At 39.3% G+C, this 26,710-nt stretch overlaps 2 protein-coding genes across 4 annotated transcripts; both read left to right on the top strand.

Moving 5' to 3' along the window:
- Positions 1-9,237: 9,237 nt before the first annotated feature.
- Positions 9,238-18,531, top strand: LOC144704267 (uncharacterized). 2 transcript variants are annotated; one of them, XM_078576624.1, is made up of 19 exons: positions 9,238-10,347; positions 11,852-11,937; positions 12,026-12,355; positions 12,447-12,530; positions 12,607-13,002; positions 13,363-13,487; positions 13,565-13,644; positions 13,718-13,930; positions 14,451-14,701; positions 15,368-15,544; positions 15,609-15,776; positions 15,856-15,909; positions 15,992-16,063; positions 16,161-16,301; positions 16,453-16,506; positions 16,589-16,648; positions 16,768-17,130; positions 17,878-18,254; positions 18,329-18,531. In XM_078576624.1, exons 1-18 carry the CDS (start codon positions 9,276-9,278, stop codon positions 18,028-18,030), a joined length of 3,879 nt encoding a protein of 1,292 aa, XP_078432750.1. In that variant the 5' UTR covers positions 9,238-9,275; the 3' UTR covers positions 18,031-18,254; positions 18,329-18,531. The 2 variants fall into 2 exon arrangements, with proteins under 2 accessions (XP_078432750.1, XP_078432751.1); XM_078576625.1 differs by lacking the exons at positions 16,589-16,648; positions 16,768-17,130; positions 17,878-18,254; positions 18,329-18,531 and having other exon boundaries at positions 16,142-16,301.
- Positions 18,532-21,463: 2,932 nt separating this feature from the next.
- On the top strand, positions 21,464-26,439 carry LOC144704493 (putative glutathione S-transferase DHAR2, chloroplastic). 2 transcript variants are annotated; one of them, XM_078576933.1, is made up of 6 exons: positions 21,464-21,816; positions 22,759-22,849; positions 22,930-23,073; positions 25,279-25,396; positions 25,801-25,941; positions 26,193-26,439. In XM_078576933.1, exons 1-6 carry the CDS (start codon positions 21,570-21,572, stop codon positions 26,277-26,279), a joined length of 828 nt encoding a protein of 275 aa, XP_078433059.1. In that variant the 5' UTR covers positions 21,464-21,569; the 3' UTR covers positions 26,280-26,439. The 2 variants fall into 2 exon arrangements, with proteins under 2 accessions (XP_078433059.1, XP_078433061.1); XM_078576935.1 differs by lacking the exon at positions 21,464-21,816 and adding an exon at positions 22,021-22,162.
- The last annotated feature ends 271 nt before the right edge of the window (positions 26,440-26,710 follow it).

Here is a 26,710-nt window from a genome sequence, read left to right as displayed (position 1 = left end):
ACTACCTACCACGGCATCGTCCAGATCCCTTTTCATATATCCAACCTTATTCATCATACAACCTAATTTCTGAAACCCTAATTTGACTCCTAACTCTATCATAAACACTATCTCTCCCTATTCACTAACTTGTACGCTCCACATAATCCTAATATCCTCGACTTCACCCAATCAAGAGAATTTCCTTCCCTAACATTCGTTCCCTGTGGAGACAACCCATGTCACTAGCTAACTAAATTATTAACGAGCATAGGTTTGTAAATTTTATTGATTAAGCTCATATTCTAAACTACGTAATTAGAGTAAGAGATTTGAAATGAATTTGTAGTTATAGGTGATGTTAATATAGGTAGTGGAAGAAATAAACAAGGTTAATAAGATAGAATAGTAAAATACAATTGATAGGAGATAAGAAGTTACTTATTAAGTTCATAATAAGCTATATGTAAAATAGGAAGTGGATATAATAATGATAGATGTTTAGTGAGATAGGAAATGTTTTTTCTAGTAATAAGATGTAAGGATTTTGATGGCGAGGATGCCAACACATCACCGTCGAACGCGTCGCCACGGTCAAACGGAGTCAACACGCTTGCTATGAAAAAAACGGCAAATTCAACCGAAGTCAACCCGCCACGGTCAACTGAAGTCAACACCAAAGTCAACACGCTGCAACCGTCGACAAGCACGTCTCCACCAGCGAATGTCCCTACGCGCGTCATGACACGATGCCAGAGGTAGATCCACAACTGCCCTTTGGCGTGACACGGCGCACGTCTTTAGTTTCTCGTCTCTAATTTCTTGTCTTTTCCTCTTTCCTCCAAGGCCTATATATAGGCCATTGTTTTCAAGAAACACTTAGGCAGTCATAATTCAAGAATCGAGTTTTTGTTTAACTCTTCTTGGAGGACTGCCCAGCCTCCCCTATCCTTCTTCTTACCCTAGTGCCGCCTCCGCCGCCGCCATCGTCGTCGGTGCCGGCCATCCACCCGATCATCTCCTCCACCCTCTTCGTCCCTTCTCTCTCTCCCTCCCTCCTCTCTCTCCCTCTCTCTCTTTCTCTCTCCTTCACCCTCCTGGGTTACCCTAGAACATCCAAGGTTGCCCGTCAAGGTCCGCCCACGGTCGCCTCAGGCCGCCCACGCAGGGCTGCCCAAGGCCGCCCAGAGCCGCCCATCAAGGTCCGCCCAGGGTCGCCTCAGGCCGCCCACACAGGGCTGCCCAAGGCCGCCTAGAGCCGCCCATCAAGGCCCGCCCAGGGTTGCCGCAGGCCGCCCATGAAGGGCTGCCCAAGGCCGCCCAGAGCCGCCCATCAAGGCCCGCCCAGGGCTGCCCGAGGCCGCCCACGCAGGGCCGCCCACGGCCACCCATCAAGGCCGTCCAGGGCCGCCTCAGACTGCCCACGCAGGCCCGCCCAAGGCTGCCCAGAGTAGCCATCTAGGGCTGCCTCAGGGCCGCCCCTGGCCGCCCACGTAGGGCCGCCCAAGGCTGCCCTTCGAGGGCCGCTCAAGGCCATCCCTAGGCCGCCGCCTAGAGCGCCCCAGGCTGCCGGTCAGCGCCGCGCGCGCTTGTGCCCCAACGTCGGTCGTCATCGACGCCATCTGACGCTTCAAGCCGTGCGCGCTACGCGCACTCCGAGTGCGCTGCGCGCCCACCGCGCACTCCGCACGCGCGCCGAGGCTCCGCGCACCCTACGCGCGCTTCGCGCGCGCGGGTATTTGCCTATGCTTGACTCTGCAATAACGACAACTACTCACTACCAGGGCCGTTCAATGCCCAGAATGTCCAGATCTTGTCATCAAGTGGGCCTCTCAACGCCCGGACTCACCCAGCCTCGTCACGATCAGAATTTCCCGCATCCTCTTCACGCACCACGGTGCCGAGGTACGCCTGAACTCTTTGGTGTCGAAGTGTTCCCCACTCAGTATTTTCTCGAGAAGTTCCCACCGTCGCCAGAATTAGATTTGGTTTGGGATTTTCTACTTCTTCTCTCCCTTTCTCGAGTGTATCCTCGCAACGCGAATTCGGATATTGATTTCAGTGCTTAGGCATCATCGCAGTGGGGGAAGACAGTACTCCCGCCCTTGATAAGGGTCGGAGCTGCACCACCAGATTTTCATCAGTTTTTAAACTCCGAATTCGATCGTGTGATCGTGTGATTTCTGACGCCAATCATTAACCTAAACGTGCACACATGGCGCAATGTGTCACTCACACGTCGGTGCAGCCACAATTGTTGGCCAAAAAGAGAGAAAATCTATTATTTTGAATCTTCGAGCCTCAATCCCCATGCTGCATTTATTGCAAAAAAACATCTCTTTTTTTTATTGGGCCAAGTCACCCTACGGTAGAAAAAATAAAAGTAAAATCATTATCTTTAAATGCCATTATGGCATCGATAATCGTTATGCCACAGCAGTTTAGGTTAATGATTGGCTGACGCCAATCATTAACCTAAACGTGTACGCGTGGTGCAATGTGTCACTCACACGTCGGTGCAGCCACAATTGTTGGCCAAAAAGAGAGAAAATCTATTATTTTGAATCTTCGAGCCTCAATCCCCATGCTGCATTTATTTCAAAAAAAAACATCTCTTTTTTTTTATTGGGCCAAGTCACCCTACGGTAGAAAAAATAAAAGTAAAATCATTATCTTTAAATGCCATTATGGCATCGATAATCATTATGCCACAGCAGTTTAGGTTAATGATTGGCTGACGCTAATCATTAAACGTACGCTGCAGCGGTGCAATGTGTCACTCACACGTCGGTGCAGCCACAATTGTTGGCCAAAAAGAGAGAAAATCTATTATTTTGAATCTTCGAGCCTCAATCCCCATGCTGCATTTATTGCAAAAAAAACATCTCTTTTTTTTATTGGGCCAAGTCACCCTAAAGTAGAAAAAATAAAAGTAAAATCATTATCTTTAAATGCCATTATGGCATCGATAATCGTTATGCCACAGCAGTTTAGGTTAATGATTGGCTGACGCTAATCATTAATTGTGTTTAATGATTGGTTATAGCCAATCGTTACCCCTTACCATGTTTATTTGCATTAAATTGATTAAATAAAAGTGTTGAAAATATTCTAAAATTCATATTAAATTAAATAATGGACCATAAATCATAAAAATATGATTTTGTCACTCAGGGAAATTATATATTTATGAACTTAATGTAAAAAAATTCCATTAAATTATATTCTGACTCATAAAACTATATTCTTTCAGAATTAGATTTCAGAAAAATCCCTAAAATGCATAAATTCATAATATCATTCTAAAAATAAATTTGATCATTTTAAGCTTGATTATACACATATAGAATTAATTTAATGCAAATAAACATGTGAATATGGTAAACTTAAGCTACTAAAAATGTGTGAAAAGATGAAGAAATGGGGTATGCGAAACGTGTGAGATGTTATCTAGATACATGAAAACATGAAGCGATTATTTAATGGGATCACAGGATAACCAATGTAAGGAAAGTATGCCTACTGCAGATCCTTAAGTTCTGCCATGATCACAGTGATTAAGAAATGCAGGTAAGTTCTTCTCTCCGGCCTCCTCTCACACACCCAAGGCACCAAGAACAAGTTTCATGAATTTCAGAAGCTCACTACCTTACAATAAGACCACAAATATATGAAGTAAGTTTTATGATGATTTATATGAACATCCATGCTCAATTTATATATCACATGGCACAGTTGAAAAGAGGGGTTAAACACGAAGCTAAACTCTGAATTTCAGCTCAATCGACCTTCTAGATAGTAAGATATCAAGCTTTGAAGTTGGATAAAATCATATTATCCATTTTTTTCTCTCTTCGTCAACGATATTGTCTCTTCCTCACTTTCCGTTGGTGGTTGAAAATTCCAAAATATTCTTCATTTATGATTGGCACAATCTCCTTGTCTTTTGCAAATGACAACTTGAAAAACACCATGTGTCTTCTTTTTCTTTTATTAGTCAATGATTGTGCTACATGGCAACTAGTCGCAACACACCATATTAACACTTTTTTATTTCATCAAAAGAAATACTGACATGTGCCACTTGAGTAAAAAGCAAATTTCACAATCATTGTGTGACTTGGTGTTAGGCCCCTAACTAGTCGGCATTCCTTGCCCAGAGGCCTGCGTGCTTACTGGGAAGGATTGCCCTTGTATTTGGCTCACGACATTTCTAAGGACTGAGTCATTATGGATAGCGATATCCAAATACCTGATCTATTAGGCCATTGCCACTACCGGTAGTGATTCACGGTAGACTGCGCACACGCCCGTCCACGCCCAAGGCGGGACGGATCAGGTACGGCCCGTGCGTGCTGGGCGCACGGGCTGAACGGCCCAGAATGTAAATCCTAAATAAATTCATATAAAATTAAACATAAAAATCCTAAATAAATTCATATAAAATTAAACATAAAGCCAAGAATGTAAATTAACATCTGACAAAATTCTTCAAACCTCCTTATACTTTCTAACTTAAAATATTAACATATTCATCAATATAAGGTCTAAAATTTCATAAAATATATCATGAATCAGACAAGTAATATTTTCACAAATGTAACGTTAAAAAAATCATTTGAAATATTATTAGATCCATTCAAATCAGATTTTCACATTAAATATACATTTAATCATTTTAAGCTTCACAACACACATATTTGTTTATTTTAATGGACACACATATGTGAATTTCATAGTCATCTTAGTTCCTCAGAGTACAGTTGTTCATCCACAACATGTCTTTTTTGTCTCAGGTCTATGGACCACTTACACAATTGTATCGTGAATCAACATAATTAACACTTTGGTATAATGCCATGATACTCTACCAATTTTTCTATCACTTCAAATAATACTTTTGAGTGAAGCTTAAACAAAAATTATGGAACGAGGCCCTCCTTCAAGGCTAGGCCACAATATTCGCAGCCTTCCACTCAAAATCACATTTTCAACCTCCATTTTTACCTCGTCAAGAAACTAATAAAAATCCTAATGATCCCACATTGTAGATGATTAGAGATATGACAAAACAACAGGCCAAGCTAATGGACAAGATTTAGAGACGAGGAAAACTATAAAGAATTGATGAGGAGAATGTGATTCACTTTTTAGTGCCTCCCCAATCATCAAAAGTGAGGGAGCTGAGTTAGAATTCCAACTTTCACATTAAAATAAAAATGAGTCTTTTGTAGATCCAACCAATCCGATCGAAGAAAATTTGCGAGCCCACTAACCTAGATCTGGTCAAACCCAACCTGTTGGCGCTAGTCAGTGGCCGCCAAAATTGGATCGGGTCTGAGCTGATCTTGAGCCACCTAGTAACCACTCAACGCCCGGTTGCCCATCTCGCACATTCAACTACAAGGGTTTAATGGTGGTTACCAACGGTTGGAGTTGGCTGCCAATGATAGCTCGCGGTGGTCACCAATGGCCGTTGTGTGTCCGTTGTGCAGTCGATGAACGTGGTTGCTAGCACTTGGTCTGGTTCACAACATTACAGATGTTGTTGGCACTCGCGCCCAATGCTGTGATTGGCACTAGCGCCGGTAAACACTAGCACCAGAAAATTCCCTAAGTGATGTCTAAAAATAAACCTTTGGATGTCTTTTTTAGGATTTGGCCTTTTAAAAATGAAACTATAGCCCTGTAACATGGCTCTGATACCACTATTGGGTTGTGGGGCTATAGCTTTTTATACATGAAACTTATTTCAATTAACAGAAGCATGAGATCGTTTCATAAATGATCTTGAAAACATGTAATATATTAAGTACCTTTTGGGGTACTTTTTCCACCCTTGACTTCCTTCCTTGGATAATTTCTTCAAGCCGACCAATTGCTCAGTCTCCAGCAGTATGGATGCAACTAGAAAGTTTTTGGATCTTCTTTCCTTCTTCGCCACTCATTGAAGATCTTGTGAATCTTCTCACCATCAATGACTTGTGGAATCAATGGAGGATGTAGAGAGAACCAAATCTCGCTGGCCTGAGCAATTAAAATGGGGGTTCCCCTTTATTTATACTCATTAAGGATTTTTCATAAAAACCTTGACAACAAGTTATATCTTCCAACATCATTTTAGTCTTATGCATGTGATCGTGTAGGCCCATATATCATTCTAAGTAATAACTTCAAGGTCCAACAACATTTATAGAGCAAAAAAATTAATTAATTACATCAGCATATAGATTAATTAATTAATGATTGATTCAACCCAATCGACAGGTTAAATTTCCAACTGGTAGGGTGCTAAGCTACACCTCATGCTCTAGAAGATATAGAGTAGTCTTTGAAATCTCTTTTAGAACCTTGTTCGTCATTGGTTATCATACATGTATAATCCTTGGTCTGCATGAGACTCTTGTACGCCTTAGGGTATGGTTAATCTTCAAAGCCTAATTCATCATTCAGTGAGTACTAACGCATAACTAGGATCATTGGAGAACATCTTCTTCAATATCCTCACAACCTTGGAGAGGGATATAGTTGCATCATCTTCCTTTAGTCAATCTCTTCTCAGATCGAGGGCGGATGATCCCATCTTGAACGCTCATTCATGTAGTTCTTAATTTGTACAAGCTAAGACTTATATCAGTCCCATACTTGGAGACTTGAAAGTTGTGGTCAAAGCATATGGACCAATTCAATTAACTCTTATATCCAAAGAGCACCCACCATCTGCTCTTCGTGTCTCCATACTTATTATATAAGTGGGATCATATAGTGTTATTCCATGGGGATAATTCGATGTCCATTTCGACTATCCATCAAATAGGGATATTAATAATACATGTTTAAAGACTAGGAATCACTTTGTCATAGCATGTATTCAGGGACTTCATTATAAACATCGCCCTAGAATAATAATGAAAAAATATTTCTTTCAATGAACTTAAATAAAAACATGGTGGTCTGTTTAGCTTAACAACCACATAATATCCATCAACCCATTCGTCACTCTTGTCTATTACCTTGCTCCTGAGAAATGATTCTAGAAAATATTTATTGTATAGAAATTAATATCACTGGTATTATCTCTTATCTCCTTCACTTTACTTACCATCGTGTCTCATTAAATCATATTAACCCCTATCCTTATCCAATCACTCTTAATATTCTTATTCTCATTTCTAAAACATCTTTGTTATCACTGCTTTGTTTAATCTAGATCACCGTATAACTAAATAATACATTTAAATTCCATATTATTATCTCATCATATTTTCATACTTATCTTCTTATTAGTAAATTATTTTCTTAAAGACATCAAAATTATACTCTAAAATATTTGATTCACATCTCATCCTATGAGCTTAAATCAAAGAGGGATCATGGTACTGCTAAACTAAATTAGTAGACAAACATGTCACCTTACGCAAAAAAAAAGATTACCTATGATTAGATTCCTTGGATGAGTCTCTTCAATTGTATATGTATGCAAGTGTATGACCTTTAGATGTACTCACACAATCTTTGGATTGCTGGGTCTTCCCATCATTACTCCACAAAGATGCTTGAAGTATGATGGAATCTCTATGTGATCTAGTCTCATTGAAACTCACCTCCTAAGAGAGATAGATAAGAGAGGGTAAGGCACCCACACATGTCTTGTATGTACACCTTAAACATGAATTCCCACCCATATTTGATATTGTATGGGAAATTTTTGTTGAAGTCCCTAGAAATAGAGTATAATTACAATATAGTCTCAAAATCTCATGTGTTTGACTTCAAGCATTTCAATTAGTTAATGAAGTACCTCTTTAACCCAAATGAAAGTTTGAGTTACCTATCCTTGGAGTGCCAGCTATGCATGGCACTTTAGAAGATGCAAAATAATGTATTAACTCTCTTGTGCAGCCTTAGGGTATCATCGGCCATAAAAATCTAAATGATCATTCCAGGAAGTAATTATATGCTGGAAAATCAATAAATAACTATATCAGCCTTTTAACCTTTTGTTGCACCCAGTATAAGATAGTTTGGAATTCCATTAACAAGAACTCCTTGGGCATCAATAATATACAATTGTTCATCTGCAATATGTTTTTAGTGTCTCATATTTGAGGAGCGCTCTCATACGTAAATAAACCTAATGAAATATTAAAATATTGGTATAATAATATTCTAGGATTCATATGGATAAAATCAATGGAATACTTTCACTAAAGAGTACCCACAAATTGTCCTTAGTGTCTCCACATTAATGGTCATACTTATCATACAAGTGAGACTAGATTGTACTATTCTATCCAAATATTTCAATGGCATTCACAAGTATCTTTTGAATATGAATACTTAGAACACATGCTTAAAAACATGATCTCTACATTATGGTATCATCATAATGAAGTAGGACTTTATTATATGCATCTCACGAGAGGAATAATAAGTATACCATATTAATAAACAATGAATCAGACGGGGAATGTGTGATTAGCTTTCTGGCAACATATATTTCCATCAATTCTGAGTTTTGAGTTTTTGGTAAAGACCCTTACACACATATTAAGTCATTCTACATCTAATGAACCTTAATTGCTCAGTATCTATAAAATCTCAAATTTAAATGGTTTTACATCCATGTAAACTACCTTAAAAATTGATCGTACATAAGTCTTCAATTGATCTTTTTTCATTTCACATAGATATCACTATTTTAAATGTTCACAATTTTGAAAGCAATCCATAATGTATCAGCAAAGCTCAAGCTTTAATAATTTGAAATCAAATAGATTATATGGTCATTTAAACGATTATTTTTTGAACACCCATAAAATAATTATGGTGATGACGTGTTCTCTGACACGTGCCACGTCACTGGACCACAATATGTTATCCAGTTCCCGCTTCTTTTCTTCTTTTCCCGCCATCGACCGTTTGCGCAAAAAAGAAGCGCCACGTCACCCGACACGTCATTCCCCTTTCTCCTTACCCTACCCCGCCATCTCCACCGTCCGTTACAAAGAAATCAAACGACCACGACCGTCCGATGAAAGAAGTAGCTTAACCAAAACTCCTCCGCACAGGCAACCCACCGCTTTCTTTAAATTTTAATATAAATATTTTTTAAAAAATCCCGGTGCCGCGAAAGTCTAAAACAAGCGTTACGGTCACCGCTCAGAGCGGAGACTACGAAGCACGCGATTCTCTCTCTAGATCGGGGCACCGCCGTGTAACAGAAGAGAGAGAAAGAGAGAGAAGGGGGGGGGGAGAGGGTTAGGGTTAGGGTTAGGGTTTGCGGAGATGGAGCTATGGCGGTGGGGGAGATGAGCAGCGGGAGATGGTACAGGAGGAAGGCGATGGCGACGGGGACGACGGAGGAGAAGCCGTGCCCTTCGTCGCGGGCGAACTCCAACGCGGCGGCGAGCACCGCCGCGCGCGCTGTGGACGATTACGCGCAGGCGAGGAAGGTTCTTGCCGAGCGGTCGCCGTTCGAGGAACCTGAAGAGATCGCAAGAGTGCCGACGTTGCCTGTTGGATTGGCCACGGCTCTGCTGCGAAGCTCGGATTTCCGGCGAAAGCACAAGAAATTGCTCTCGGATTCCGTCAAGAAGGCGCCTCCCGCACATCAGGCGCAGGAAGCTTGGAGTTTGTGGACCGAAACCGATGAATACTTCCGGCCCATTGCCTTGGCCGATCTCGACTTGCTGGAATCTCGAAACCGGGGTTTAAATCGGCCTTTTCTTGATTCTTCGCTCACCATTCCCAAGAAAATCGATGGCTGCTCGTCGGAAGAAACTGAGGGAATTGGTGAATTGGGGGTTGATAATTCGGTGAACTGGATCTTGGGTTCGAGGCAGAGGAGCCTGGTCGCTTCGGAGCGGCCCAGCAAGAAGCGTAAACTCATGGCCGGCGATGCCGAGCTTCGGAGATTGATGCGGCTTCCGAGTAATGCGCATGGAGGATCGAGAATTTGCGATTTCTGCTGTTCTGGGCACGATGATGATCCTCAGAACAGATTGATAACCTGCGGTTCTTGCAAGATTTCGGTGCATATGAAGTGTTATGGAGTTAGGGATGCTGTTCTTCGGGATTGGCTGTGTTCTTGGTGCAGTTCAGAGGAGAAGGATGCTGTTGGGTCTTGTGTTCTATGCCCAAAGAAGGGTGGGGCTCTTAAGATTGTGGGCTTGAATATGGATCAGAGAGGATTAACTAGAAAATATGCCCATCTCTTCTGCAGTCTTTGGATTCCTGAAGTTGTTGTGGGTAATGTTGAGACGATGGAACCGATTTTGAATGCCGATGGAGTTCTAGAGACAAGTAAGAGACATGTTTGCAGCATTTGTAAGGTGAAGCAGGGTGCCTGCATTCGCTGTGGCCATGGTACGGCCTTTTTCCTACATATTCTTGATGTAAAAGCTCAAGATTGTAGTTTTGAAATTCTTGCGTTTTTGTTTTGTTTGTGCTTGGTCATGTTCTTTAATGGGTGTTTCTGGGTTTATGAAATAAAGGCTTCCCCGAGTTCCAACTGTAGTGATGGGGGCGTTTAGATTTAAAACTCCTGAAAAGGAAATGAACCCAGAGCAGTATTTTAGTTGAATTTTTTATTTGACAGGTTTCTGTTGGTTGGTGATCCTGTAGACATATCCGCTGTTAATCTTGATCTTAGTGGGGTGGGGGGGATTTTTCATGTATGACCAGTTGTAATTGTTATTATCTGCATACTTCGTACAATAACTTTGCAGGTAAAACTTCCCAGGTCTGGTTAACGTCATGTATTTGACTGAATTTTTGAGAGATTGGTGTTTCTTACCGCTTAGTTACCATACGTCGATCAGGAGATTTGTTCTTTCGTTTGACAGTGATCACGATATTCAAGTCACTCGGAACTTTTCTAGACAGTGGTCGATTATTTTTCTTTAAATATTGTCATTATACTTTGTAGAAGCCTCATTTGGTTCAGTATTGACTGCAAATAGCGGAAACTTTCACAAACTAGTCAGCTAAAGAATCTCGTGATTAAATTTAGCTTAACTTGAAATCTTTTTGCACATGTGAGATGATGAAAGAAAATAATCTGAAGTGTGACTTTGAACGTAGCACCTAGAATGTCTTATCAGTAATTAAAACGAAAGAAATCCGAACGCAATAGATGCGAGCTTTTCTTTTAAATATTGATGCGAGCTATTTTTAGACTGTCTTGGCAAGCAAAACGGGATGAATGTAAGGCAGAAAGATGAAACTTTTGATGGACAAAACGTTCCAAGAACACGGCATACGATTTTATCATGACACTGATGATACCTACGACTCTAAAACATCCATACATCCGCCGAATCATAAATTGGCTTTTGTCCTTTCTTCTGCGTTTCATTTAATGTTTCCATATAATAAAGGTCACTCATTTCTATCTGATTGTGTTATTAACGGTGGATCTTTTTACATGACTTGATAGCCAAACATACGTGATCCTCTTGAACGTAGAAATTGCGTCTTTTCAACGTGAGGATAATAAACATGTTTGAATGCATAATTTATTATCGTCATGGTATATTTGAGAGGTTCACCAACTTTGTGTGATCTTCCATTTATCTTTCTTTCAAAAAAAAATATCATCATCGTGTGATTATATCGATTTATGTCATTTTACATCTGAAATTAGATTTTATTTTCCTCGTTTTATACACGGGTAAATTGCGTAATATTAAAAGGTAGTCTTTAGATGAATTTAGAGCGATTTCGTTTAAAGATTTGAGATAACACTGTAATAATCTCCTCATGAGATTGTCTCGGTCAGATTTCATGTCGCCTTCTAGAAGATGCTACAAAAAAATACTGCGTTGATGCCCTTACTTTCAATGGTGCCAATAATTTCATTCTCTTCCAGGATCATGTCAAGCACATTTTCATCCAGCCTGTGCGAGGGATACTGGACTACGGATGGAGGTTTGGGGGAAGGGTAAATCAAATGACGTAAGCTATCTTTCTTTTACATTTTTTCGACTTCTTTCATCACGAAAGGTTTTTCTCGCTAGTAACTGAACGTGAAACTTGCGTGTAGGTTGAATTACTTGCGTTTTGTGCAAAACACTCTTGCCTCCAGGACAATTCATCCGTTCAAGCACCTGAAAACTTATCCGAGACGGATCACGACCATTCGCTATCTTTAAGTTCTACCAGCAAGGTGCCCAGGATAAGAATCACTTGCAAGGGGAGAGAAACCAGGTCTGGGAAAGAGAATCCGGGTGCAGTATTTGTTTCTGGGAATGGGGTTCTGTCAGAGGGCTGCGGTAATGTGTCCATGAATGAGGAGATTGTGAGTGATGAACGTAGCTGTGATATGGATAATGGTTCCTCTGATATCAAAGATCTTCTTATGATTCTTAAGAAGGTAAACTCTCTTGGTTTCTTTCGGTTGTTGTTATTTTCTCTTGCGCTGAAATGCAATGAGTGAATCCCTTTGAAACAAAATTTCTCTGCAGCTATCTGAGCGGGGGAAATTAAAGTTGTCTGAAGTTGCCGTAGAGTTGGGGATCTCTCTTGAAGTTTTGGAATCAATTATCAGGGTACATCTCCATCATTTGCTTACTTTGAACTTTGATTGTTCAGGTATTCCAATAGTTTTGTTGTTTTCAACTGCAGGGTCAAACTACTTCTTTATCATCTGAATTGAAGCTCAAAATAATTAAATGGTTTCGTGATTATGTTCATTTGGGTGGTCCAGTGAGACAATTGGCGGCAAGTTCTTCGGATTCAGGGGTTAGTGGTGCAGCTGGTGCAAATGTTGAGGACTCAGGGGCGCCGGGATCGGTGCTTTTCAAGTCATTGCCATCACGAAGAAGAACAAAAAATGAAGTTACAGTGATGAAAGATCATAGAACAGTTTGCCCAGGTGGTGATGATTTTTCTGATGAGGACTGTGTTAAGTTGGTCAACAATGACAATGCTTCCAGACAAAACATTGGGATTGTCGAGAACGATTCTCCTACTCAGCATGAATCCGATTATTCAAATGCAGTGCGCAAGATTCTTAGAAAGGTATATTTTCGACTCAATTCTCTTCTACAAATGCGTTTAATTCCTTATATTTAACGTGAACTTTTTTGAGTTTTTTTCATAAAACTGTTCCTTAACACCGTTCAACTAAAAAAAGATCTATCATAAAACTTTTCCGCTCGTGACATTTGTGACTTTTGAGTTGGACGGCATATCTTTTGAATAATTCTCGGAGATAAATATTCATTATTTTTCTTGTTTCTTTTCGCAATTTTGTTTGTGGAATGTATTCTTGCTTTTTATCATTATCCGTTTGATTAGTGATAACTTTTCCCTTGCGCCTTTTTAATTTTCAAGGAATTGAAAAGTTTTGCCCATTTATTTCTAACCTTGTATTTATAGATGGAAGGAGTTTCTCGTAGTTCAGAGGTCAGTTCGTTGGTCGCGCGTCCTCAACAGTGTGACGTTGCTAATTCAGGCAATGGAGACGTTGGGGAACCTTTGGCAACTGAAGTTACTGCATCAAAGTAAGACTCTCAGGAAGTTAACTTCAAAATTTCTTGCTTATCCAGATGCAGAAATTGAATTTTTATCTTTTTCACAGAATAACTAAGCCCTCCCTGGGGGCTCGGGTGCACCCATTCATTGAGGAAAAATTGAATAAAATAAATCACGTCTTGAGATGTAAGTCTAATAATTCAGATTACTTAGGGTATTTTTTTATATTATTACTCACGTGGTTAATTTTATTGAACAGATCAAGAGGAGGCCACAGATTCCATGGAAACAGATTTATCAATGAAAAATTGTTCAAACGTGTCAGCACGTCCTCTGAATGATACTACCTTAGATCAGGCAGCGATGTGCGCCGACATTCTAGAAACTTCACCTGAAGACGAACTAGAAGGGGAGGTTCTTTACTTGCAAAATAAGCTGCTGGACACGGTCGTCATCATCAAGCAAAGATGTGGTCAGATAACCTTCTTTTAAATGTCTGAGTTAATACCGTGTTAGAATCTATAGTTTTCCATATGTCTTTACTTTATAACCCTCTTCACTTTATTATTTGTTTGTGACTCTTGTAACGTCTGGTAATATGACCATTGTAAGAACCTAGACAAGTATCTTCGGATCCAAACCTGATATGCACATAGATCAGGCACTTGCCTGAATGAATTGATTGATGCCTCTTCGCTCATGCTGCTCGTTACGCCTTTACTCTCATACTGCTCGTTACACCTTTACCTTATCATCTTACTCTTCTGCCCTAAGAATCTCCCTCGCACAATCATCTCCTGCTGCTGCTGATCAGTCTCAGGGATTTCATCATATAGTTTTGCTACTTTAATTCATTTATTTTAGTTCCTCTTAACAGTTCTTGCTTTCTTAACTCTGATACTCATCAAATTTTTTTTACTAACATATGGGGAGAATATTGTCTTCTTTGCTTTCCTCTTATAATTTTATTTCCACCATTCACTTTTGCGCAGAAAAGCTGATGCAAAGCATCACCAAGCTTCTTCCGGCAGAGCTTAATTCTCTGAAAAAGCAAAGATGGGATCTGGTGGCTGTCAACCAATATATGCGCCAGCTGAAGGAGGCAAAAAAACGTGGAAGGAAGGAGAAAAGACACAAAGAATATCAGGCTGTTCTTGCTGCTGCAACTGCCGCAACAGAAACCTCTTCAAGAGGTTCCACTCACAGGAAAGAGAAAATGGACGGTCTCCCCTCTCAACAAGAGGTGCGATTCTAATCTTACTCTAGAATATAACTTTTAAAAGTATCTCTGTTGAAGGGGTTTGATCTGATTGATATGACGGGCCATAATGATATCTGATCAGACGTATCTAATTGATCAGAGGGTACGGCATTGGCAGAGAGAGAGATAGAGAGCGAGATTGAAAAGGATAAAAGAGACCTTGGGTTTTCCTTTTTTGTTATTTTAACTTCCGATCATGACTGATCATGATCAATCAAAACGACTGATCTCAGTCGATGAAAATTTTTGATCGATCCAGACCATTGGATTGTGATCAAAACCACTGGATCGTACATCCTGAGATTGTGATGTGATGTCGATCAGATCAATCAGATTAAGATTCAGGACGAAGCCCATCCCCAAGTTGAGGTGTATTTTTTCGCCTGTTCTTAGTTTCCTTCGATGAGTGTATTATGCATTTGCATTGGCGCGAGGTATGAGTTCTGGATGCCTGGAATGCATGGTTTTTTATTACCGTCCTAGACCAGAGGCAGTTATAGATGCAATAAGAAAACTTCGTAACAAGATATATCGAGACATATATGAAGATAGGGTTGGTTCTCGACAAGAAAATTGACGCTTTACACGCAATCACAAATTTAATTTTCAACGCGCTGTTCTCAGTTGGAGGTTAATTGATAATTGCAGGAGAGTGCTGGAGGTAGGCCAGGCGTACTGGTTTCTCAAGCGAAGGAGGACCTTTTGAAGTTAGCCACACCAAAAGTTACACCTGAAAAACGGGCAGACGCCCACGAAGATCTTTGCGATATCTGTGGACGACCAGAGACGATGTTGAGCAGGATTTTTATTTGTGGGGGGTGCAAGGTATTAACAAATAAATTTGCGAAGGTTTCTTTTACGCTTTCTGATGCAATTTTATACTGGATAGGTTCCTGTTCACTTGGATTGTTATCGTAGACCGAAGAACCCAATAAGCTCTTGGTCATGTGAAGCCTGTGAAGAGTCATCCGTAGCTCAGTGTGGTCTCTGTGGTGTGAGAGCTGGAGCCTTCAGAAAAGCATCATGTGGTCGATGGGTTCACAACATTTGCGCAGAGGTTGTCCCATTACAGAAAAGTCTATTTTTTTCTCATATTTCCAGTTTTTTTTTTTACTTTTTCCGAACTTTTCTTTTAGTGGATCCTTCAATCGACATTTAAGAGGGGGCAGGAAAAACCTGTTGAAGGATTGGTGAGCACTTTTCCTTCGCTTGACAGATAGCCATGTCTTTTTGCCGATCGATACAAATTTCTTTCCCGATGATTTCTTGCAGGAGGCAATTTTATCTGGCAAGGAGTCTGTAAGCTGTGACATTTGCCATCAGCGGACTGGCGTGTGCATAAAGGTTAGTTATCATGGATATTAAACATTTCAGTCTTTATACTACTTAGGTAGTGAAGATAATTTCTTAGCGGAGTTTCAGTGCGCGTTTTGTTCTACAGTGTGGCCAGGAAAACTGCCAAACATCTTTCCACCCGTTTTGTGCTAAGAGGGCTGGTCTAGTTATGATGGTGAGGAACATCGACGGGAAGGTGCAGCATGTCGCATATTGTCAGAAACATGGAAGTGAACATAAGCTCAAGGTTGAGATTTTATGCCATAACTCCTAATTCATATTTTACTTTTTGTTGGTGCTGCTTTTTAGATCTAAAAAAGGGAAATACGTTCTTTTAAATGGAAGTTCACCTTATGTTTCTAATTCTTGGCCTGATTATTCTTTTGTCATTTGTTCAGGATGGTTTTCGACAGTACAGCCCTGAGGAGCTCCGAAACATTAAACATATCAGGGTAATATATTATTTCACTTGCCATTTCAATAATGATATGATTATCTGATGATCTGTGGGTCTGATAATACATACCTGGGCAGGTTGAATTGGAAAAAGTCCGCCTCCTTTGTGAAAGAATCATCAGGAGGGAAAAACTAAAGGTAAATGATGCTTTACCAATCGCGAAACTTAATTGCTTAATGATATTGTGTGATTATGACTACACATCGTTATTTAACAATGGGACCCATGGCAAATCATCGTTTTTTTTTTCTGGCAGAGAGATGTAGTGGTTTGTACGCACGAAATACTGGCATCGAAGAGGGATTACCTCGCCTTCTCGTCGCGTGTAGACTCTTCGTCCTATGCAGCTGGCATCAGCTCTGAGTCTGCCACGACATCCATTCGATCTGATGACGCCACTGTGGACAGCTCTGTTTCCACAAAACGCAGACCCAGGATTGGGTTTAAACGAGATCCTGAGGGGAGGGGAGACGGAGGCAGCGCCACACCCCTTCAAACAGCTTCTGCCAGGAAGAGGGTCGATAGGACAGCATTGGCTTCTGGGAAGTCAGTACCCAGGAAGTCTGTGGGCTCTCAGAGTGCCGCAGCCGGGAAGGAGAAGCAGCTTAAGCCGAAGAAGGTAATGAAAATTGTTTTTAATCATCCTCAGCTTTTTGTAGATGCAAGGCAACAGTTTCATCTGGAATTTTTGGGATGCTCCGGTTTAGGGTCTGTCATCTTTTATTTTCATTAATGCGAGTCAACAGTTCCCTCATGTCTCAATTGTACGTTCTGGTTTAGGTTTTGTCACCTTTTATTCAAGATTTTATTCTTGGTTGATGGAAGTCAAAACTTTTTGGATTTATTTATGGTTGATTCGAGTTATTTTTTCTCATCTTTTGTATTTTATCGAGTTAACAGTTCTTTGTATTCGTTGTAGGTTTTCGCTTTGGTGGATAGGATCCTTCATCTTTCATTCAATCTTTCATTTGTGATTGGTTTATTCATCTATTTTTATATATTTATGGCTAAAATTAAGTGAATCTTTTATTCTTTTTTTTGAGTTGATCAATGGGAGTCAATAATTTAGGGCTTCGTGGTTTAGAGTTTAGGGCTTAGAGTTTGTCATCCTTTATTCGATATTTTATTCTTGGTTGATTGATGCCAATTTTTGCATTTCTTAACAGTTAATCCGAGTTATGTTTTTCGCTTTTTTTTTTTTGATCGAGTCTAACATTTCTCTTGTATATTTATCATAGGTTCAGGGTAAGTGAATTATGAGTAAGCAATTCTCATATTATTTATCGTTGATTCACTCTATTGGTTTAATGTGATGCAGGTAAAATAACTTGATCAATTAATCTGATCAATCTTTTCTTTTTGGCAGCCTGAGATCTTCCAGAAGGAAGTGATGATGACTTCTGACCAGGCATCAGCTCAGAACAGACGATTGCCCAAGGGATTTGTCTATGTTCCTGTTGATTCCCTTCCAAAACCTCAGAGCAAAGACGCGTTGGAGCCACGGAGGCCAGATGGATAGAAAACCTTGGGCCGGAGGTCGTTCTCTGTGACCCAGAAAAGCCCAACAATTGGGTTAATTGGACAGCCCAAATTCATGGTAATTGGGAGATTAAAAAATGGCGCTGTCTCAGTTTTTTTCCTGGTCAAACAGCGCTGTACATGAGTGAGTTCCAAATAATGGTCACTAAAAATGGATAAAAGAGCTCTGTTCCAGAAGGAGACACAAAGAGCCAAAATACACAGGTAACAGTATCATCACCCTCCTTTGATTTTTCTCCAGTTCGGGTCTTTGTTTAAATTGGTCTTGTTTTATGCAGGTGGGGCTTGATTTTCAGTAATATTCTTTAGGCTGTTGCTTCCCCTTTTTTTCTTTTTCTCACTGAAAAATGCAGTCAAGAATGCCACCTGTGTATGTACATTTTTCATGGCTTTCCCTTCTGAGGGTGATCTTGAAATTGAATGAAATGAATGTGTGCTGAAGTTCACCATAGCTTGTAATAAGAAACTCTTTTTGTTCTGAGATGTGGCATTGTTATGAGGGAGATGTGGAGTTATCTTTGGTAGAATGTTTTTTTTTCCTTAATTATGGTGCATATCTCTACTTAAAATGTTGCTGATGGAGTCCTGGTAACTACTGTCATTGGACTCACCTGACAACTATAAATTTGAATGTACTGAAAGGAATATCAGATGAATGATCAGTTGGTCTTTATTCTGGGTTGGAGTTATTTGGAATCTATGAAGGCTTGGGCCATTCCAGCTTTTCTTATTGTTCACATTCTATCTACTTTCTCCTATCATTTGATCAAAAAAAAAATCTTTTTCTGCATATTCTTGTAAGTTACACACTCTCAACTCACAAGTCAATTATTTGTACTTGAATAGGGATAAGATAGTAGTGGAACATTTGGGGTAAAACTATATGTATCAAAACAGTGTAAAACTAGGGGAATATTCAGAAGTGTAAAACTAATAGTAGATTTCATCAAAGCATTTAGTGTATGTTAAGCCTGCCCACCAAACAAGGCTGGTTGTGAGGAGGTTTGGCTGGGTTAGCCTGCCCAGTAAGCTTATTTTTTTCCTTGGATACTTTTAATTATGCCAGTTTGCCCACCAATCTAGAAAACTGGAATATACTGTATCTAAACTAATGATAATCAGATGTTTGAAACAAAAATATCAGCTAAATTAAAATGATAGTTATATTTAGTGGAAAATGGGGCTAGCTTGAATAAAAGGGTATGGGGTAGCAGAATCCAGGTGCATCTTTAAACTTGTTTAAATAGTAAAATAACAAATATCTCCTTTAAATACTCAAAGCTACTCAGGGTTTTGAAGTTTGGAAAGAGGGGTGTTCTTCCAAAGTTTTAATTTTTTTTGCAGCTGACCTAACATTGGATCCATATTACTAGGCCCTAACATCAGGTTTAGGTTCAGGTTGACTACTGGATGACTTAAATGTAAGTTTTCCATGTTAAATAGTATTTTCAATATTACAGTTGTTTTAAGCAGTTCAAACAAAAGAGCTTTGTCTGTGCATAAATTTCTGAAACTGGATCAGCACCCAAGCGCATTAGATCTTTATATGTAACCATATATCATCTCCTTTATGTCATTTAAAAACATGGATGGCATAGACATTATTGGAGTACACAGAGTTGAATGATATGACCACACTATTTTGTTTCAGCAAATTATCGTGTGTATTTTATGTCTTAATACTAAATAAAAATCATAATCTGTATTTACTTGCAAATCCTTGCTTGTTCTCAAGCTACCCATATATCTGACATCAGTAACTTTGAAAATTCTATTATGTAAAACATCATAAAAAATAAAATCAAATTAATAACCTTAATTATCGTTGACTTTGAGGTTAACAAAATTTTTTTATTTCCCAACATTCTCTCCATAAAAAATATAAATCATTCGCTCGATATGGACTCTAAATGGAAAATAATTTTTCCTACTTATACCTAATGTTCTTGTTGTTTCATTAGTCAAATCAACTCTAGTTGACCTGAAAATTTGAGGAACACAAAATTACATATTAGCTTTTCTAAAAAAAATTAGGTAAAAAGTAGAAATTTGACATCTTGACCGTGCTGTCAAAAGTTAAATATCCTCTAAAAATCCACAGAATATATATATGAACTCATTTTATTTCATCCAAAGGTCATACCACCTGAGATGATCTAGAAATTTTCTCATGGTTGTCCACATGTCATTTTATTTAGCAAAGATATGGACTGGCCAGTTTAGGAATTCATGAAATAAATAACTTACTTCAGCATTCATAAAACATCAACTTCAGACTTTTAAGTTAATGCTTCGTACTTCAATCCCCTGTAAACCTAATATATGTCATGAATTTGAATGTTGGGTCCAACATTTGAACCTGTATATTAAAGCATTTAAGTCCCAGTTAAGACACTAAATACTTTTTAAAAATCAATATGTTCTGTAATATTTAGAGCATACCAATTGATTCCTTCATGAAGTACAAACTAGGAAGTTGAGAGTATTTTAATTGAGAGAGTAATAGGATTTCAAGGGATAAGAATTTCAAAGGTGAGGTAGATTTTCCAGAGGGAGAATTTCTAGAGAGAGAAAGATAGAATTTCCTGAGAGAGAGGAAGATAAAATTTTAGAGAGAGAAGTTTAAAAAGAAATTTCAAGATAGAGAGAGCTAGAATTTCAGGAGGGAGAGAAAAAATTGTTAGTGAGAGAGAGATAGTTAGAATTTCAAGAGGGAGAGAGAAAATTTTTAGTGAGAGAGAAAGAAAATTTTTAGTGAGAAAGAGAGCTAGAATTTCAAGCGGGAGGGAGAAAATTTTTAGTGAGAGAGCTAGAATTTCAAGAGGGAAGAGAATTTGTTGTGAGAGAGGTAGAATTTCAAGAGGGAGAGAGAAAATTTTTAGTGAGAGAGAAAGAGAAAATTGTTAGTGAGAGAGATAGTTAGAATTTCAAGAGGGAGAGAGAAAATTTTTAGTGAGAGAGAAAGAGAAAATTTTTAGTGTGAGAGAGGTAGAATTTCAAGTGGGAAAGAGAAAATTTTAGCGAGAGAGAAAATTTTTAGTGAGAGAGAGAGCTAGAATTTTAAGAGGGAGGGAGAAAATTTTTAGTGGGAGAGAGGTAGAATTTCAAGAGGGAGAGAAAATTTTTAGTGAGATAGAGAGCTAGAATTTCAAGAGGGAGAGAGAAAATTTTTAGTGAGAGAGAGACCTAGAATTTCAAGAGGGAGAGAGAAAATTTTTAGTGAGAGGGAGAGAGCTAGAATTTTAAGAGGGAGGGAGAATTTTTAGTGAGAGAGAGGTAGAATTTCAAGAGGGAGAGAAATTTTTTTTAGTGAGAGAGAAAGTGAAATTTTTTAGTGAGAGAGAGCTAGAATTTCAAGAGAGAGAGAGCTAGAACTTAAGAGAGAGAGAGCTGGAATTTCAAGAGAGAGAAAATTAACTCTGCAACAGGTGACAAGTTCTTCAATGTTCTTGGATCCTTCACCCCACTGATTAAAGGAAATCGCGTCCACAACCCCGTTATCCATCCCCTTCTGCCAACATGTCGACTGTACCCGCCATTGGAACGACTTCCATGACCGCAGTTCGATCTTCTCTGGGGTTTCTCTCAACCCCAGCACGCCGCCTCTGCCGATTCTCCCTCCCTTTGAACTCGCGGCAATTCTCTCTCGGACGTTCTGGAGTGCAAATCGCTCGGTACCCTTCTGTCAGAGCCGCGTTATCCAAGGATGAACCCCTCGAAATTTGCGTCAAGGCCTCCATTAACTACCCTGACAGGCTTGGAGACTGTGAGGAATCCGTTCTTGGCTGAATCTGTTGCAGAGTTCTTTAATTATGCTAGAAAGTTGGGTTTTTTTTGGGGTTCTAGGTTTGAGGTTTTTAGTGAGATTCCAGGATTTCGTTTTTTTGTTTGTAATCTGTGTCAATGCCTCCATTAACTACCCTGACCGGCTTGGAGACTGTGAGGAATCCGTTCTTGGCTGAATCTGTTGCAGAGTTCTTTAATTATGCTAGAAAGTTGGGTTTTTTTTGGGGTTCTAGGTTTGAGGTTTTTAGTGAGATTCCAGGATTTCGTTTTTTTGTTTGTAATCTGTGTCAATGCCTCCATTAACTACCCTGACCGGCTTGGAGACTGTGAGGAATCCGTTCTTGGCTGAATCTGTTGCAGAGTTCTTTAATTATGCTAGAAAGTTGGGTTTTTTTTGGGGTTCTAGGTTTGATGTTTTTAGTGAGATTCCAGGATTTCGTTTTTTTATATGTAATCTGTGTCAATGCCTCCGAGAAGTACCCTGACGGGGTTGGAGACTGTGAGGAACCTGTTTTTGGCTGAATCCGTTGCATTGTTCTTTAATTATGCTAGAAAGTTAGGTTTTTTTTGGTACTAGGTTTGAGCTTTTCAGTGTGATTCTAAGATTTCGTTGTTTTACTTCTAATAAGTGTCAAGGCATCCGATAAGTGCCCTGACAGTATTGGAAACTGTAAGGGACCTTTTCTTGGCCGAATCTGTAGCAGAGTTGTTTAATTATACTATAATGTTTTTTCCCTTCAAGGTTAGAGCTCTTTATTATGTTGCTAGGATTTCTTTTTTAACCTCTAACTTGTTTGGGCTTTCCATCCTTCCAGGAGACTTGATCATTTGTCTGTAAAACCATATTTTTTGAGATTTTCGTGAAACTTAGTTTTTCTCAATAACTGGGAGGACTCTTCATTGAAATGGCATAGTCTTTCAGGTCCCTTCACGCAAAGAGTTTTGCTGACCCTAGAAGAAAAACATATTTCCTATGACATAAAACTGGTTGATCTTGCCAACAAACCCGAATGGTAACCATAAACACTGTCTTTTTTGATTAAAACACAACTCCTGGGAATTATGTTTGAATGCTTAATTTTCTATTATTTAGGTTTTTGAAGGTCAGTCCGGAAGGCAAGGTCCCCATTATCAGACTGGATGATAATTGGGTTCCGGATTCAGATGTCATCACCCAAATTTTGGAGGAGAAGTACCCTAATCCTTCATTGGTAACACCACCAGAGAAGAAATCTGTGTACGTTTATTTCAACTTTCTTGTTTTTCCAAGCATTAGCACTAATCTCTTGTAATTTGCATCTTTGAAGTGCTATTCCTCATCATTACCTAAGGGAAGTCAGAAATGAAGATATTTGTTTGCAATCATTATCTTCTTATACTATTTATTAATAAATTTCTCTTTTGATTTGTAATATTTCTTAAAACCCTTTTCTCTTTTGATTTGTAAATGTGCTCTAAAGATGATTCCCCAGTAGGGATCCTCTTAATGGGAGGAGTGGACCAGGCCAATAGACTTTAAATTTGTATTTGTGTTGGCTCTTCGCCAGCCAGTGGGAAAGCTTCAGGGGATCACAGGAGCATCTTGATAGCTAGAGGTGTTTCTTGCTCCTACGGTTGTCCGTGTTTCTTCACTAGTAGCTATCTCGTGTGGGTGTTGAAGGTCTTTCATCTAATGTTGCTTTGAGTTGTTGATTCTGGGCACAAAGTCAACTCTCCCTCGACTATAATCTCCTCAGACTCAGCTGGGGATATAAGGTAATTGTTTATCAAACTTTTAAGTATTCCCGAGAAACTTCTATTAATGGAGTCAGTTTGTGAGACTGACTCTGATTGGAGGGATCTGGCTAATCTTATGAGCGAGGAACTTTCAGATGCTGCTCACCCAAAGTTTATACAAATGTGAAGTTGAAGAAACCCTCATTCATGGTGACTTCTTAACTCTATGATGCCCAAGACATTTGAAAACTTCTGGTTCACGGACTTAGCTATGGGAGAAGATACACTTGAACTGCGGCAAGAAGGATAGTGCATGCCTTATGTATGACCTTGCAGGCAAGTTGACTCAGCAAGGTCAAGGAGGAAGGTTGATAATGGAGATAAATCAATTAATATTGCCTAGTGAAGAATCCTCAATGTGAAGAAAGGCAGTAATATTGGGCATGTGTTTGTTATGGGCCTGCAACCTGAGTATGAAGGGGTCAAGAGAAGATACCTGAGTCGGATGGATGTATTGACATTATCATGGAGGAGAAGAGTCAACTGTACCTACTACCAGAAGACTAAAAAGGGAGATGCAACGACCTTCTCTGCCAAGAAGAATGAAGTGAAGAACGTTCAGAGTCCTCTATCTGAGCCAAAGCATAGGAATACGCAGAGAGCTGGGCTATACAAACCTACTTCAAACAAATGAGATTCAAAGGACAATTTGTGTTGGCCTTTCTGCAAAAAATGAAGGTACTTTTAAAACTAAGGCTGAGGCTGAGATCAGTGACACATCTTAATCATATGCGGAGATGATTAAAAATTGATGTGGGGTAATGGTTAGACTGTTCCGTTCTGATGATGTAAGAGATTAATTTAATAACTGCATGACCAGAATGGAATAATCCGTGAGTCCTGCATAAATTGTCCCCTACTGAATGGCCTAGCAGGGAGAATAATTGCTACATAGTGGGGACAGCTGGGGCTTTACTGCAGAAATTGTAGTGGGGACAGCTGGGGCTTAAATGAAGTGAACAGTTCTGCGGAGAAGCTGTACTGCAGAAACTCATCTAATTAACCGCATCCCTCCACTGGAGCTACTCTCACGGGAAGACGTTAGTTGGTTGAAAGTGGGTTTCTACTCTAAAGTACCATTCTGATGACACCCTGGAGAGGTATAAAGCCAGATTGGTGGCCAAGGGTTTTACTCTCGCATATGGTATTTAGTATTTTGAAATGGTTTCCCCACATGCAAAGCTCAACACTTCCGAGATTTTTAATTATATTGGTTGTCCAATTCAATTGGGAGATATATTAATATGATGTTAACAATGTTTTTTTGCATGGTGGGTTGGAGACGGTGCATACGTCACAACCTCTGGCATGCAGGCCTGTTTGTGGGGCAAACTTGGTGTGTAGACTATGGAACATGTTATATGAGCTTAAACAATCGCCCAGGGCTTGGTTTGGGGATCATACTATTTTTTAATCACAAATTACTCAGTGATTTTATTTTTCATATTTTAACTGATGGAATGCAGTTATGTGCCCATTTTTGATTTGGTAGTAGTTATTTTCTCTTTTCAAGTTTAGATTAAGTTCTGTACTCCATCGTTCTGACACGTTCTTTTCAAGAAGTACTTATACTGATTGTATTAATATAGTTTTATTAAGTAATTTGTGTACGATATTTGTTTAACACATTTAAATTCAATTTATACTTGATTTTAATACCTTGCAGTGGAGCAAAAATTTTCTCTACCTTCATCGGATTTCTTAAAAGCAAGGATCCTTCTGATGGAACGGAGCAGGCTTTGGTCGCAGAACTTACATCCTTTGATGAGTATCTCAAAGACAATGTAAAAATCTATTCTTTTTCCTGTATTTTTCACTATTTTTGGCTGTGTATTTTGAAATTCATGTTTCTTTCGCAAGGAACTTATAGAAGGGCACTTAATATCATGAACTGATCTGAAGTTTAAGTATGCTTGATTAATGACTGGTCATTGGGTGGCTTCGAGCTGAAATGGCAATGGAGTAACAGTTTCCTGATTTATTCTTGAGATCTATCATGAATATTCTCTGTAAAATAAAATTGTTAATGATTCTCTTCAAACGGTATGTCATTTAATAAAAATTTCTTTAAATGATAATCCGGCGAAACATGAGAAAAAACAGTAGCAGCCAATTTTCTGATAAAATGGCTGTTATTCTTTCATTTGTTAAAATTCGTTTTGTAAACAATTTCATGAATTTTTTTCAGGGGCCATTCATTGATGGAGAGAGGGTTTCTGCGGCAGATCTCTCTCTAGGCCCTAAGCTTTACCATCTTGAGATCGCGTTGGGGCATTACAAAGGCTGGTCCATCCCAGATTCTCTCACATTTGTTAAAGCCTACACACAGGTATCTTCACCTTCTCTTTCTTGTAGTTCCCTTCTGCTCATCAAACTTCTAATTTCTTTTGGTACACAGAAAAGCAAGACATTAATGTCTTTTTGCTAGTTTTTGACCTGTTTAGGTGTATATTTTCTACGCTTACTTTCTTAATGTGCCAATTTCTAGTTCTTGTGGATGTGAGAAGGAATGATATTAGTAAAACGGGTTATTTTTAGCTTACTTTGGATGAAATATTGATATCTATTGGTGTTTTTCAGAAACTTTTCTCCTTGGAGTCCTTCACCAAAACACAAGCCTTGAAAGAGGATGTTATCTCGGGGTGGAAGTCAAAGGTCACGGGCTAGATGGGTGAGCATACAGGTCCTTGCAGACCCTTCCACATCCTCTTGGTGTAATGCTGTAAATTTCAGCTTTGTATATTTTCTTAGAAATCACAACTGAATCAAGTGAATGTGAACTCATGTTTCGTTGTTTAAATGTAGAGGGGGACAATTGTCATCTTAATTGTCATTCCAAATTTCTTCATAGATTTTGGTATGAGACGAGTGACGAGGTGATGACGAATCTATGATGAGACGATGACAAAAAAAATGACAAGACAATGACAAATTCGTCGTCGAGAGGATTGTATGAGTGATGTAGACATTGCCAATACCTTCATTCTCATTATTGTTCATCTTCGTCATCACATAGCAAACCAAACTTTATTGGTGGACCTGTAGAGATTTTGCCAAAAATATCCACACGGACGGGTCACTTTATGTTGTGGGAACTC

The sequence above is a fragment of the Wolffia australiana genome, chromosome 6 (genome assembly GCF_029677425.1).
Source record: "Wolffia australiana isolate 7733 chromosome 6, ASM2967742v1".
Lineage (NCBI taxonomy): Eukaryota > Viridiplantae > Streptophyta > Magnoliopsida > Alismatales > Araceae > Wolffia > Wolffia australiana.
The sequence above is the reverse complement of the archived record's forward strand: the minus strand, read 5'-3'. Positions and strand labels throughout refer to the sequence as shown.

Coding starts and splice junctions, on each gene's coding strand:
- LOC144704267 (XM_078576624.1), top strand. CDS start 9,276: ATGGCGGTGGGGGAGATGAGCAGCGGGAGATGGTACAGGAGGAAGGCG. Junction 13,488..13,564: donor ACTGAAGTTACTGCATCAAA/GTAAGACTCTCA, acceptor TCTTTTTCACAG/AATAACTAAGCCCTCCCTGG. Junction 16,302..16,452: donor GAAGTGAACATAAGCTCAAG/GTTGAGATTTTA, acceptor TCATTTGTTCAG/GATGGTTTTCGACAGTACAG.
- LOC144704493 (XM_078576933.1), top strand. CDS start 21,570: ATGTCGACTGTACCCGCCATTGGAACGACTTCCATGACCGCAGTTCGA. Junction 25,397..25,800: donor ATGAGTATCTCAAAGACAAT/GTAAAAATCTAT, acceptor AATTTTTTTCAG/GGGCCATTCATTGATGGAGA. Junction 25,942..26,192: donor TTGTTAAAGCCTACACACAG/GTATCTTCACCT, acceptor GGTGTTTTTCAG/AAACTTTTCTCCTTGGAGTC.